This window comes from Eleginops maclovinus, chromosome 8, assembly GCF_036324505.1.
Source record: "Eleginops maclovinus isolate JMC-PN-2008 ecotype Puerto Natales chromosome 8, JC_Emac_rtc_rv5, whole genome shotgun sequence".
NCBI classification, from domain to species: Eukaryota; Metazoa; Chordata; class Actinopteri; order Perciformes; family Eleginopidae; genus Eleginops; species Eleginops maclovinus.
The window spans coordinates 16,942,773-16,958,400 of record NC_086356.1 but is presented as its reverse complement, the minus strand read 5'-3'; the positions used below and the strand labels follow the sequence as shown (position 1 = coordinate 16,958,400).

The 15,628-nt window shown below is 41.2% G+C and overlaps 1 protein-coding gene across 1 annotated transcript in view; it reads left to right on the top strand.

The window, feature by feature from the left end:
- The window catches only part of garnl3 (GTPase activating Rap/RanGAP domain like 3), a 103,031-nt gene that overhangs the window by 15,408 nt on the left and 71,995 nt on the right, over positions 1 to 15,628 (top strand). The window contains exons 2-3 of the mRNA XM_063889801.1: positions 4,553 to 4,645; positions 14,150 to 14,608. Of these exons, the coding sequence (XP_063745871.1) occupies positions 14,511 to 14,608 (98 nt within the window). The 5' untranslated portion in view covers positions 4,553 to 4,645; positions 14,150 to 14,510. The remainder of the gene's footprint in view (positions 1 to 4,552; positions 4,646 to 14,149; positions 14,609 to 15,628) is intronic.

The following is a 15,628-nucleotide window of genomic DNA, read 5'->3' as shown; positions in this document are numbered from 1 at the left end:
TACCACTTTTATTGCTCCCCTCAGTTTGAAGAATCTGGCTCGCGTGAATCTGTCAGTGATGGCAGTGATTTTCAGTGCTTTGGACCAATACATTCTTATGGTTGGGTACCTGATGCAGGACATCCAAAATGCAGGCACCAAAAAAGTGGTAAACCTCATCAACTGACATGTTGAGTGGGTCCCCCACTCTTAGACAGTGTCATTACATTCGAACATTCTGAAATCAGTGTCATCAGATCTCTATCTATGTACTGTTCAAAATAGTCTAGTGGGTTCCAGCATGTCTGTCTAGATCAGTTTCGTCCTGATGCTGATACTCTGCAAGGTTTGGCATCAATGGAGTAGCCTTCCAGCGTATTCCACGTCCTGCACAACCAGAATCAGAATGAAATAGTATTTATTGCAGTAAGTTACATTTTACCCATGTAAGCAAAATTGTATTGGTGCATAAAATACTTTTACATGAAATTTGAAGATTTACCCTCAAGGCGTGCTAAAATAATAACAATTACCTTGTTTGGACTCTCCCTTTTTCTTTTTTTTGGTTTTGCTTGGTCCTGGTGTCGGCTCCTCAGAGTCATTTTCTGACCTATCAGTCTCAATTGTCTCAGTTCGACGTTGACGCCTGGGAGTGCTGGATGAACCTGTCCCTGTACTCTCTGTCCCTGTCAATGAACCTGTCAACAAGTGTTGTAAATAAGCATTTTGCCTTCAATCCTTTGCGTAGCCCGAAGCCCTAACTACATAACATAAACAAAAATCTACTGGGTCTTGGCTAACCATTATCTGCACCACGGACACGTTTACGTCCTCTGCTGTGCTCAGTGGGCTCAGGAATGGGGTCCTCATCATCACTACTGTCACCCTCATCCTCACTGCTGCTTTGCTCCTGTGGTGATGGTTGGTAATTTTCATCCAGGATGGGATCATCATTGTCAGACAAGTCCAAATCTGAGTTGTTTCCATCAATTAACCCAAGTAGCTCCATAGCTTTTTGCAAGGAAAAACGCTCTGGAAATAAAAACATGACAAATTCACATACAAATCAATGACATTCATGTACTTATGCATTATTTATTTGTACATTATTTCAGTGGTACAATGAACAGCTTTTAGCTGCAGCAGAGTTAGCTGCAAGCTAGTTTAGTTTACTAGCATATTACATTTTACTGACATTTTTAACCCACTAATCTATGTATGTATATATGTATTTAGTGATTGAATTGTTATTTATTATATTTAGACAATGTACAGCTTTTTAGCTGCACCAGAGATACTTTTTTTCTCATTTTACATGTGTGCATGTTTACTAGCATATTAGCTGTTTTGAGGAGCGTTAGTCCATAAGTACACATACGTGTACTTAATGTTTAGTGATATGCTAAGTTCTTATTTTTACAATTTTTTTTCCAAATTTGCTTGTCACAACAAATGTCCAACGCTTCTATAAATATCTAAATAAGAATAAGCCATAAAATAACACAGGACTTCTTACCTGGTCGATGTTTGTGTTTGGAGCGGCCACTTGAATCTTCCCTCATGTTCGCCGCCATTTAGAATTTTACCGTAGTATGTTAGATTCTTCTGACACCACCAGATGGCAGTGTAAGTGCCCACGTACATGTCCATAACAACCCCAATTCAGCAGTGAACACGATTGTGGACATATGAGCTAAAGAGTGCTGTCCACGCATGTGACCGCTAAGCCTTAGGAGGTTCTAAAGTAGTCATGCTTGAAAAGCCCAGCTCACACAGATAGGTGGTGGAGAAAGGGAGAAGAGCTGAAATTGCTTTGTTTCCCAGAATAGGAAACTCCTTGGCAGCAGTCAGCCAAAAACTGTCCAAAGGTAGATCAGCAAAGCTCAGCTTTAGACCACGATTCTGTCTCAGTTCAGTTATTTCTTCCTGCTCCTGCAATGTCATGTCCCTTCCAACTGCAGTTGAGCTATATGGGTTCCTCACCCAGTCAAGGCAATCAGTGGAAAGTGAAGGGAAATAAAATGACAACCTCTGCTCAAGACTTTGCAGATGTTTACCTATTGTCTCACACAGTGCAGCACTGTTGACACTCGGCCATTTCTCTTGCCATTTCTGTGTGTTTTGGAACATTTCAAGATTGGCACTTTCCACATGTTGTTTCCAGAGCAGCACCTTTGAACGAAATCCCTGTATTTTATCTGTACTTGTGAGCAGGTTTTCATTTCGGCCTTGCATTCGTGTGTTCAGGTCATTCAGATGTTGAAATATATCTGCCAGATATGCTAGTCTTGCACACCACTCATCACTTGAGAGCAACTTAGCGTCATCATACTTCTCATTTGTCAAAAACACTTTAAGTTCCTCCCGCAGCTCATACACACGAGCTAAAATTTTGCCACGGGACAGCCACCGGACCTCCGTGTGCAGCAATAACACTTTATGCTCCGCTCCCATTTCTTCACACAATGATGCGAACATGCGGCTTTTCACAGGTCTCGTTTTCACAAAATTTATCATGCGCACAACATCTCCCAGTACAGGAACTAGGTCTTCTGGCAATGTTTTGGCAACGAGTGCTTCCCGGTGCAGAAAACAATGCGTCGCGATGACATCTGGATGTTGTTCTTTCACCCTGTTAACAAATCCTTTGGTGCGCCCGACCATGGCAGCTGCTCCATCGGTGCACACACTTACGCAGTCTTGCCACTTCAGTCCTCCTTGTTCAATGTACTCTGACACAACTCGAAAAATTTCTTCTCCTGTTGTTCTTTCTGGCAATTCCTTGCAAAACAGAAACTGTTCTCTGATGGTGTCTCCGTCTACAAAGCGCACATTTGCCATAAGTTGCGCATGTCCACTGATATCCGTAGATTCATCAAGTTGTAATGCAAATTTAGCACTGATGCGCAACTTTTCCAAAACTATCTTTTCAATGTCTGCAGACATGTCTTGAATACGTCTGGAAATTGTATTATTTGAAAGAGGGACTTGGGCTAATTCTTTAACGGCACCAGGGCCGAGCATCTCTTGCAAGATAATTTTGCATGCAGGCATTATTAATGTCTCTGCCACGGTGTGTGGTTGTTTTGATTTGGCGATGAGTTCAGCAACTTGGTAGCTAGCTTTAAGAGCTTTTTCACCCGTCTTGGTGGTTTTCCTCAATAACGCTGCCTGTTTCCCAGTCTGTTCACGCAGTTTAACAAAATAGTCTGTATTCTTGTTTTGAAGTGACGGGTGTTTTGTCTCTAAATGGCGTTTGAGTTTACTTGGAACCATGGCACTGTTGGACAACTTTTCCCCGCACACCAGGCATAGCGGAGTTGGAGCACTTGGTTCCCCGGTAAAGGTAAATCCAAAGGCAAGATAACTTTCACTGTACTGTCTTGGGCTCACCTTTTTTGTTTTCTTCTGACCAGTACTCGTGCTAGGGCTTTCATCTGGGTCGGAATTTTCTTCAGGACCCAGGTCAGATTGAGTACTTTTTCTTTTCAAATATTTATCCATAGTTATCACCTGCACTGTCTCACTCGAAGCATGGCTATGAACTTCCGGCTGCTGCGGGACATATCACTCTTCTTCTTTGTATTTTTTAAGACCGTTGGCAACCAAACCAGCAACAACTAGCATTACCGTCACGACATATCGCTCTGATACACTGCCCTCTATTGGAAGAGCATCGAATTGTTTTGCTGTCACTACATGCCGCTCACTTAGAACCAATCAGGTGAAATTGGATAATTTTCCACGGCACACCTGATGATTTGTCACGGCACACTAGTGTGCCGCGGCACAGTGGTTGGGAAACACTGGGCTAGAGCATCGTTTTTATAAACACATCGGGGACTTGGAAGCTTTTAAACAACGTTGGTGCTATAAAGACATTGTATGTTCTGTGGTTAATGAGGATTTGCACTTTACACAAGTTTTTAAGGCTTAGCTTTTTTATTTATTTATTCTAGGTAAATAGATTTTTATTGCACAATAAAGCACTTTATTTGATGTAAATGTACATTTGTTAAACCTGTAATAAAGTATTTTTGTAAAAGTCAAAAAGTCTTCTTCTTCCTCTTTATCTCCTTATGGCAGACTGACCGATTTCAGTTTAGGCTGAGAATAGAGGTGACAATTGACAGAAACTGTAAGAACCATCACCATTTTCTTTTTAGGGACGAGTAGAGGAGGAATCTCAAATAAGATTGCATTTTTATCGCTGTGTGCATTAGCTCTAGACAGGAAAAGCCTCTCTCAGGTGATGGAAAGCTGTAAAGATTGGGAATCCCTGCCTGCAGCGACTGCACCTGCTCACCTCTTGCTCAAAGGGTAACATCAATACTGTATTTCCTCTTGTGCACGCCATACGGACAAATAGACATGTGAAAAGTGTTCCCATCTGCTGTATCTGATGCAAGAAAGAATAATGTTTCTCATCTCGGAGCATGCAAACGGTCAAAGTGACATTTAAAGAGGAAGGATGAGGTTATTACATGCATGCATCAGACAATCCTAATCCCCTCTCTGGGAGACACACAGACCTCATGAATAACTGACATCTGTTCCTCTCATCCTCCCACAGCCCCAGGAAGCCATCAACGGCCAGATCTGCTGCAAAACGGGAAGAGGCTGATTTGCATTGCTGCTGCGTAAAGGACGTGTTCTGCAGATGAGAGTAATTATGTTGAATTATCCTGTAAAACTGAGCATTGTGTAATAGGCTTATGGAGGAAATCAGCAGAGAGATAGATAGCGAGCAGAGAGGATGTTGACAAGTTAAAGAGAAAGATGGAAGACACGTATTTAGTCATCCACGTCTCCATCTGAGGGATTTCCTCTGCAGAAACATAACACTTCAATAAACATTTGTTGTATGTTACAGTCGGAGGGATGACTTTTTTTTTGTCCTGCCTTTTTTTTTGTCCTGCCGACATCACTATGTTCTGGAAGTAAACAAAATAGTCCAATGGAGGATCCAATTGTTAATCCTTTCTGTACTGTCTGGAGTAGAATGGTGGACAGATATTGGCACTCAAGGAGTCGTAGTCCTCACATTGCTAACACCAAACATTGCATCCTTTATACAGTAGGACTTGATGAACTTTGGGCTGAGAGACACTGATTGTTGGACAAAGTCAGACCGACACAACTATTTTTTGGGGGGATTTGTTGTTAACAAAAAGAAGAATAAAACGATTGGACACACTTATCCTAAAATGTCTCTTTTTAAGATTCTGCTCTTCTGTTTCTGCCTCTGTTTTGTTTCATCTAAAAGAGTCTAGTTTACTTTCACCTGGGCTCATCTTACAGCCTATTGGTATACTTTGGATGAGTCCACTGGGAGATGGCAGACATAACTCCAAGTGAAGCGATCCTCTCTGACTCTCTTATCAAAGCTGCTGGAGGGGAAGCACTAGAGTGGCACCATCTGCCCGTTCATCACTGCCCCGACTCTGATGAGCTCAGAGTGGGAAAGAGTGTTACTGGCATCCTGATAGGAGTAGGTTTGCGAGTGTGTGCATTTGAGCGTGTGTACTTTAGAGGCTCAGTAGTGATAAGCTGTGAGTCACCCTGTAGGTATAGGAGCCAGGGAACATAGAGACCTACAGACAGAGTTTACTAAAGTGAGTCAGCAGGAAAACTCCTGCAGGCGCTCCTGCTTCTTCGTCCTACAAATACATACTTTTGCAGTTCTGCCAAACCTTACTACTTCTATTTTATTATAAGCTAACCCTGGTAACCACAGCATGCATAAGCCTTAAAGGGAAAATTCTCCCCCAAATCCAATTGTTCATTTCTTTTCAAAATCCTAAGATAGGTTAAAGCCCTACACTTTCTAATGTATTTTCTAAGGCTTGTTTTAGTCTACATGCTTTTTATGTATCATCATAATCATCTCTTGCATTATCATCGTCACTGATGCAAAAGGCAACACATTTTCTTTTGACAAATTTTTTCTTCCTGCATTTAAGCTAATCTAGTATTTAATTCACATAGAAGACAGCACTATGTTTCTTTGAAAACAACACTATCATTGTAGTGTAAACGAAAGCACGCTAGAGTGTTTTAGTGTGAGTTGGAAGTATCAATCGTTGAGATAAAACTAGATGTCGTGCTCAAAACACCCAAAAAAACCCCAAACAAAACACATTTGAAAACACAACAGAATGTCTCTTTCCAGAAATAGTGTTGCTCTGGATGATTCTCAGACCTTACTGTCAGCAGTTTCATGTAGGAACTATTTTCTTTCTGACAAACTACACCGTGAATGGCTGTTGCTTAGGGTGTAGAAAGTTGTCTAACAATTGGAGGGTCTTTGGTTTGATCCATGGCCCCTGCAGTCAACAATTCATTGGGCAAGAACAACAATGTGATATTGGCCTCTGTAGAGGTGCTTTGTACATCAGCTTGCATAAAAGTGTCAACTAAAAAGAATGTAATGTAATAATACGCCTGCCAACCATGTCACAGAGCAGAAAGAGGTGTGCACAGACAAGAAGTTACTCTTTAGTGGGTATAGTTTGGTTGTTTTGGTAAAAAAAAATAAAAACGGGTCATAATATCAGGAACAAAATTTTGCTATTTAATTATTCAAACGTAATTTTTGGGCGCTTTAAGGACCACAAACTCTTATTCAAGTTATATTGGAGAGAAGGCAGATCTCTCTACAGCTAAAAAGGGGTGAACTTTCTCTTTTAATGAACAATAGAGGTAGAAACGTGCTCAAATGAGAGTTTAAACTCACCATGATACAAAAATAGATACATGGTAAGTTTCACATTCACACACACATTCACCCACACATTCCCACTGACAGCCATTAAGACGACATCTGTGATCACAAAGAGCAGACTAATTGCTTGTCCTCTTCTCCATGCTGCTGCTGAGGAGGGTTCAACTTTAACCGACACTCAGAGAGATTCAAGAGGCGGTCTGATGAACACCTGCTCCATCAGATCCAAAACAATAATCCTGATGAGACGACGCTTTGATGATTGATTTTTGTTGCGAGTGAGTCAGAAAGGTGTCGATATAACTCTGCATTGTTACTTTGAGCAGATTCGCTGCAGGGTCCTTTCTCCCTTAATTATCTCCTTATCTCCAACATTATGCTAATGTTAGCATTGTTAATCAGTCAGTTGGTCTACGACTTTGGTCTAGATGAATCTGGTAGACTTTGGTCCCTGTTCTACCACAAACACGTTTTTTATTGAAATACCTTAACAGCAATTGGATGGATTGCCATTACATTTGGTACAGACTTTCATCCAAGGCCAACTGGCAACAATACATTTTTTTCCAAAAAGTCATGACCTCAGCTGACCTTTCAATTCGTAAAAACCAACATACTGAACACAGTACCGTGAACCTAATACACATAACACCAGCTATTCTTATTGTGTGTGTGTGTGTGTGTGTGTGTGTGTGTGTGTGTGTGTGTGTGTGTGTGTGTGTGTGTGTGTGTGTGTGTGTGTGTGTGTGTGTGTGTGTGTGTGTGTGTGTGTGTGTGTGTGTGTGTGTGTGTGTGTGTGTGTGTGTGTGTGTGTGTGTGTGTGTGTGTGTGTGTGTGTGTGTGTGTGTGTGTGTGTGTGTGTGTGTGTGTGTGTGTGTGTGGCACGAGAACAGCCTCACAGAGCTGCTGTCCATGCAGATAATTAATGCAGTAAATGTAAAGTATAAATCACCAAATTGTTCAAATAAAACGTTTAAAATCATTGATCTCAAGAAACACACACGTTTTTCTTCTTGTTTCAAGTGTTTTTTATTTTTTGAAATGTAACCATTAGAGAGGTAAATAAAGACTCAAGCACTTTCGAGATGGCCAGTTAGGAGGATGCAGGTGCAAGATAAGTGGAAGAAAGATGAAGAGGAGGTGATTGAGAACAGAGGATTCCTTACACAGAGATTATTATGTGCTCCTGTGGGAGGACTGAGATTAAACAGATGAACAAGGACATTACATTCACAGGCACGCACAGCATATCCGTACAATATGAAGTAATCCATAAACATCACTATCTGACATTGATTGTTTCTGTGTTACAGATGTTAAAAACTCCCTGGAGGCAGCTGGAGGATTGACATGAGAGCAAACTGTTTACTGTGTCACAAGAGGTCAAAAATACACAGCATAGAATATTTTCTCTCCTCAGCAGACGGTTTGAAAGGAAACCTTACCTCTTTTATTTAATCTTTAAGCTGATAATGGCTTCAAAGTGCACAAACAGGCCTGTCAGACGCTCTACGGAGGTGCTTTTATGATACATTTCAGCTGCAATTTGAGAGCGAATAACCACAGCACATCAGTATTCAGATGTTTATCAGGCCCTCTGGATAATCGCTCTGCATCTAAATTGTATGTTTTTGGTTGTTGTGAATGTTCTGGACTCCATGTGGCTGATATTTGTTACAAGAACAGAGTGGCTTTCTTTCAAACGTATCCTCCTCTGCAGATTTCATCTAAAATAATGTTCCTTCTAATCATGCTTTCAGTGATTTCTCTGATTAGCTGTGTGATTTAAGCAGGCCGGAGAAGGAGAGGGAGAGTTGTGTGATGTTTAACAGTAAGATTGTATGAGTGTGTGTTTGCATCTCTGCAGTAGAGTGAGAAGCAAGCAAACAGAGAGGTCGTCCTTAATCACGCCAACGATGCCCTTGAAGACTTTTTCCTCAGCCTACATGAACGCTGACTACCCTGACGAAACCCCCGCACCTGTTAACACAGCTACGTGCAACAAACACACACACACACACACACACACACACACACACACACACACACACACACACACACACACACACACACACACAGTTGATCTTCAGCTTTGAGCCTCCTCTAACTGGATTTGAATAGAGATCCGAATAATCATGTTGCAGGGGATTGCAGCATGAAACAGTTTCTTTACATTTTAAACATTTTAACTGACTATACAGAAAGAATATTAGTAAAGGGAGCTTAGTTTCATGTTTTCATGTTTTTATTTTTTATGTAAGGCCCTCCCCCAGAACAATTCTATTTTCATTAAATTAATTTAAAATAATTCATTAATCAGCAGTCTGGGTCACTCAGATATGCTTTATTGCTCCCATTAAAGGTGTCCACAGTCAAAAAAGGTCCTCTGCTTTAATTCTCATTCACGTCCTACGCTTCAATTGTCAGAAAGGGCTGAATTGATTTTACTGTGACTCAGAGCTTGATAACAGCTTCTCTCTGTGCTCCCGTTGAAAGTGTGATTTTAGCATTTGGCTCTGTGCTTCTCATCTCTGCACACTGCTGCCCATTGAGCCTGCTGACACACACACACCCTGCAGCCGCCAGAAACCCACAGAGACGTGCCAATGTTGGCATCGCTTGGCTCAAATGTCCCCACAGTGTGTTTTAGATTTGGGCTGTTGTGGTCTCCTGTCAGCGATGGACTCATCTCAGCTGGTGTTTGGCCCCCCTCTCCTCTTTGCTCTTTTTTATTGCGCAGGTCAGCAAGACACAGATGATTCAATCCATTCACAGGCAGTGGAGACAGGAGGTGAAGAGATACAGAGGAGGCTCCATGTGTTATGCTTCTCTGTGTTTTCCTTTACCTTTAGTGAGTTGGAGCTCTTTGTGCATGATAATGGTCTGGAACATAATGACATCACTATGTTAAACTCCCTCAGCTATTAGCTGTTTCTGCAACACATTGTACGTGATAAGCTAAGGGGCAGGACATTGACTAATCACAACAGAGCCGCCCAGCTAACCAATCAGAGCAGACTGAGGGTGAAAGGAAGTGCGGCAGCACAGAAATTATGAGAAAAATAAAGAGCTTTTTGAACATTAAAACATGGAGACATGTCCCAGTAGAGGTACAGAGTACATGAATCTGAAAATGTGCATTATAGAGCCCCTCTAATTTACATAGTTATCTTTTTTCTATTCTTAATGCACTTTTTTCGTATATTATATATTTTTTTATATTGTAACTTAGTAAGAGTTATTTTAAGTAGCTTTTAAAATCTATATATGCTCCTTTTTTACAAGCTTATTCCTTCTTTTGTGTTTATACTTTATACCGAATATGTGTAAAGCAGCAATCCTGCAATCCAACTTGCATTTTCGAATATCAGCTGCAGGTTAGAGGGAATTGGTTTCATGCATTTATTTCTTTTGGACTTTGTTAAATTACTTTATGCCGTGCAACAGAAGTCCTTTATTCAGAAAATTGTTCAGAAATGTTGGGTACAGATCATCGTTCAGCTCCCAAAATCCTCCTGCAGAAACAGACACAGCAGGCTGGGATACTGATGAGAACTATTATTTAATAACTACATAATGAGTTTCTCTCTTTTTGCTTTGTGATGCATGCCCTCTTGAGTCTAAACCAGCAGGAAAAGTAATTTGGGGGAATAGCTTATTAATTTTCTTGCAGAGAATTAGATGACAGGAATGAGGCCGTCTACATGTCTCTGTGCAGAATATGAAGCTACATCCAGGAGATGGTTAGCTTAGCATAACATTAAGACTGGAAACAGTTAGCCACAGTAACAAAAGAATACTTACATATCTAAATGTATATATGATATAATTTCCAAACACCAAGGTCACAAATTATGTAGAAGAAAAGCAACTCTGATAAAATAGTCAACATACATTTTGTAGCTGCCCCTGACTGAAGCCGTACATTGTTTAGCTTCTTTGCCGATATTCCTGTCTGTTTCTGCAAAATAAAAGCATGCCGACCACCATCTACTGTAGGTAATACGCTTACTGTGGATAATAACTTAAACCACCAAACTTTAAACAATTCAAACTACCCCTTTAAGTGTGTGAGTGTTACGTCTCGCCTCTCGTCCCAAACTGCCACTTCCTGACTAATGGAGGCTGCACACAGAAGTACCCTCTGCTGCTGTCGAGATAATATGACCTCTAAGTGCTTGTGTGAAAGTCATTGGTCAGTCTGGTGATTGAGCCAAAATCACACCAGGAGGCCAGCTACGGATCATACGCCACACTCCCCGTGACACTGGAGTTTTAAAAATGACAGCTGGTCATTACTGTGCAGATCAAGCTCATGAAGCACGGATATGGAGCTCGGGATCGAAATCAGCCATTTCATAAACTCTTCTATCATCAATCACATATGTGTTGAATCTTTCCAAAACTCACTCATGCATGATTCATTCAGATTTTAAACCAAAGAGTCTCAAAGCTACAGCCTAAAAGCAGCAATACTTACATGTAGTCCTTTTTATTATTATTTTAGCCAACAGTTAGACAAGTTTTTTCACAAGGCCAGAATTTGTTCAGGCTTTTTCAGACATGTTGAAGGTTGCAAACCCAGGAGGCCTTTCGGTGTCCTCCATGTTCAGTAGATATAGAAAAGAGCATTGCATAACCTCACTGCTGCTCTCCACCTGAGAATACATGTTGTATTAGATATAGTACTTATTTGGAAAACATGTATTCCTATATGTAAGTGACAAGCGAAATAAATATCCTTACTAAATTTCCTCATGGAAGTGTAGATGACAGTAAATGCTGTGTCCCTAACGTTAAACCTCAAAGCAAAAGTCTTATTTCAGCACAGCGGGTTGCTCTTTATCGTGCTGTAAACACACGATGAGATTGAAAAGCTGTGTCAGTGAGAGGAAGGCTTTTTAAGGCGTCTCTCTCTGTTGCCATAGCTTTGGATGTGAAGATATGGTTAGCTGTTGCAGTGCAGAGAGTCAGAAGGTCTTAGCAACACATCTGAAGTCTCTCCGATCACACAAACATGGCCGGGTTTCTCTGGATGCAGCTGTGTGAGTCACGTTGAGAGAATTCCTCATGTAAACAGTGGACAGACATGCTAGACAGAGTGAGTGTGTGTGTGTGTGTGTGTGTGTGTGTGTGTGTGTGTGTGTGTGTGTGTGTGTGTGTGTGTGTGTGTGTGTGTGTGTGTGTGTGTGTGTGTGTGTGTGTGTGTGTGTGTGTGTGTGTGTGTGTGTGTGTGTGTGTGTGTGTGTGTGTGTGTGTGTTTCTGTCTGTCTGTCTGTCTGTCTGTCTGTCTGTCTGTCTGTCTGTCTGTCTGTCTGTCTGTCTGTCTGTCTGTCTGTCTGTCTGTCTGTCTGTCTGTCTGTCTGTCTGTCTGTCTGGTGGGTGGGTGGGTGGGTGTATTTTTGTGTGTGTGTGTGTGTTTGTGTACATATGTGGGATTAATCAGCTTCTCTTTTTTTGGATGGAAAAGGTGAAAAATACAAATAAGAACCTCCAACATGCAAAAGAGTATCTCCCAATCAGATCAGAGACATTTAAGAGACCCTATTCTGCTCATGTTCAGGTTCATTTCATTTTGTGCCTCTCCTGGGACATGTCTCCATGCTTTAATGTTCAAAAAGCTCTTTATTTTTCTCATACTGCCTGTGCTGCAGCTCCTCTTTACACCCTCTGTCTGAAACCAGAGCCCAGTCTGCTCTGATTGGTTAGCTGGCCGGCTCTGTTAGAGATGTCTTAGCCTATCACTACTATGTGTTGGAGCGTTCGCCAATAGATGTGCGAGTGTTACATAGTGATCTCACTATTCCTAAAGGAGTCAAATGGAGGCGGGGGGAACAGATTTTCTGGCCACTTGAGGGCACCATAACAACAGTGCCATATTATCGCCTTTTAAGATGTTATGGCAAATAATTGATTTTTAATATCACATTACAGAACGACATTATCATCATTGTGTTTCTATCCTGACGTGTTTTCGCCTGAGGGAAAGGTCTGGCTCTTCAGCTGCTAAATGTCAATTACATTAAATTTTACTTAGAGAGCTAAATAATAAAAGTTATCCCAGTAAACATTTAATTGGAAGCAGGAACAGACTGTACTCTTTATTATATTAGACATGAATGTCATTACAACAGGTTAGGGGGTTTTGTTAAGGGGAACTTTCACAAATGTTTTATACTTTTATTTGAGACTAATTTGATTTTCAAAAGAGCATCGTCAAGATAAATTATTATGACCTTTGGAAAAAGTTAAATGGATAGAAAAGACACACACACACACACACACACACACACACACACACACACACACACACACACACACACACACACACACACACACACACACACACATACACACACACACTCTGACTGTCTCCCTCTCAGTTTGCCTTCTGAATCCCCCTCCTCGTTTGGCCCTAATGAGGCGCAGGATGAAACCTCCACCCACACCTTTATATGTTTGGAGCTAATCAGCTAATCCATAGCACCCATAGCTGGGTGCACCTGCAGCAGAGCGATGGTTTAGCAGAGTAAACACTGCTTCAAGGTCTCCTCTGCTGCTGCACTCAGCTGTGATATCCTGAGGTTCCACAGCTACAACTCAAAGACTAAAATATAGATGCATACTATTAACGTCAACAACAGTGCATTGTGCTGTAGGCTGTAGAAACAGACACTTATGTGTACTCAAGTTCTTCCTTTCTCACAGTAATTTACACATTTTATTCTAAACACATTCACTCTTACTCAGACTCACCACAAAGCTCTCTAGCTTTATTCGTATGACCAAAACACATTACAGTATTGCCAAAGAATAATGACAATTACAAAAGACTATACATATACAGGAATATGCTTGTATGTATATACATTCTGACAAAGCAATATTAACATGTTTTCTGTACAAGCAAACCAGTGAACTTTTTTGATCACAAACAAACAAATTCAAAATGTTTTTTTCTGATTTCATAAGGTGTGGATGTCAAAGAGAGAATTTGGGGGGGGAAATCCCAACAAATTCAACAATAATAAGTGTATATATTCTTAGGTAATAATGGGTGGGTGAGTATGGCAGCATATTCGAAAATATTCTCAAGAATGTAACAAAATAATGTCTTTCATAAATTGTGGATGTCTATAAGACAATTTAGCAGGCAAATCTTAAAGATTCAACCAAATCATTTAATTGTGACGTAAAATCTAAATAAAACCTAATACCACAATATTAGAGATGTTGGGCAAATAAATCCCCAAATAACAAAACAAAAAAATGAATTTCTTAAATGATTGAATAGGTTTTGGATGTTTATATGAGGATTTTCGGAAACAAAATGTTCCCAGACAGGTTTAAATTGCGGGCATTGTTTGAGGAAGTGCTGCTCCACACTCTAGTCACAGTCTCTCTCTCGCTCCCTCCCCCTCCCTCTCTCTCTCCATCAACCCTCAGTGCCGGGCAGCAGCAGAAGGAGCGCTGTGGCTCCACACTTCAGGATCAGTGGATCAGGACTCTCAGGTTGACAGCAGCAGCTCTACAGCCCGCATGGAGACACCTCCTCCCCGGACACCATGCACCTCTAAGAGCTCCAACAACACCGTCTTTTGTCTCGCCTGAGGGGGGGGGAGTCTGCAAGATTACTTTGCTCGGACCAAGCGTCAAAGGATTTTTTCCACCTCTCTTTTTTTCCCACCAGCCCGTTTCTCTGTTTATCCTCTGCCTCCTTCCGTCTTGCATTTTGGGACTTTTATTTCTTCTCCTTTGGAAAAAAGGCGCTGCTGTTTCCCCGAGTCTACCTGCTCGCCCAGCACCCATGAATTCAGATAAAAATGTGTACCTCGGCAGAGACAAAGGCATCATGCGGAAGAGAGCCCTGCTCCTTCGGAAAGGTTGCAGCTTCGAGATTACCAGGTAGGACCTCTTTCTGTCTTTCTCTCTTTTTACGATGTTTGTTCTGGGACAGGCTCGACTACCCCACGGAAACTGGCACTTTAATTGAAGCCATACAATGAATGTTTTAACCTTGTGAATTTGGAGATTTAGCCTGTGTGTGTGCATAGATTAGGAGCCCTGTACCCTGAGTGCATCTCAAGAACTGAGATTGGAGTCAGATTTGAACATAAAAGCTTAATTTATTGTGTTAATTTAATCTTTTTTTAAATCCTAACACCGTGCGCTCTCATTCCCAGTATTTGGAAGCGTTACGCATGGATACATCTTGTCTGCACCTGCAATGTTGACAAAGCTGCTTAGTGGCAGGACGCGGTCAATCGTCATTTTATTGCCCAAATCTGTTTTTTATTGGGCGGACTAGCAGTGCCTGAAGGCTGTCCAATCATGCGCCATAGAGTGGCTGCGAATATGCAGGTTTTAATTCCACCTACAGGAGGTATACATTTTGGGGATCAAATCACCTGCTGTAGTGTTTAAATGAACACCTGTGAGAGCACACACATAGTGAGGGGACAAACACGTGATAACAGGGTCAGTGTGATGGATGGACCACATATTGTGCAGCTGATTTGTGGTAGGAGTGTTTTTTTGGCAAACCTCCTGGGGATGTTTTAGATATTCTGTGTGCAGCTCCAACAGGATGACACTGGTTGTTTTACCTTAGCCTTATGCACCACAGTCTGTCATTTTGTGTCCTGTGGATAAGTTTGCATTATTCAAAGGCTCTCACTTTTACTCTGTTCACACAGTTTCCTTCCTCTTTGCATAACCACTGGTTCTGCACAAGACTTCCTCACTAGCTAAGCATTGATTGCTAAGAACTTGTGATAGTGTGAGATTTGTTTTCACTTGGCTTGCAACAAATCTTTATTATCTCCTTATCGGTTTAATCATATGGTCTAATCTGTATCTAATCTGCATCTTGTGCAGTTCTCAATGTCATATGCACATATTTTTGGACTTATAACCCTAGATTTA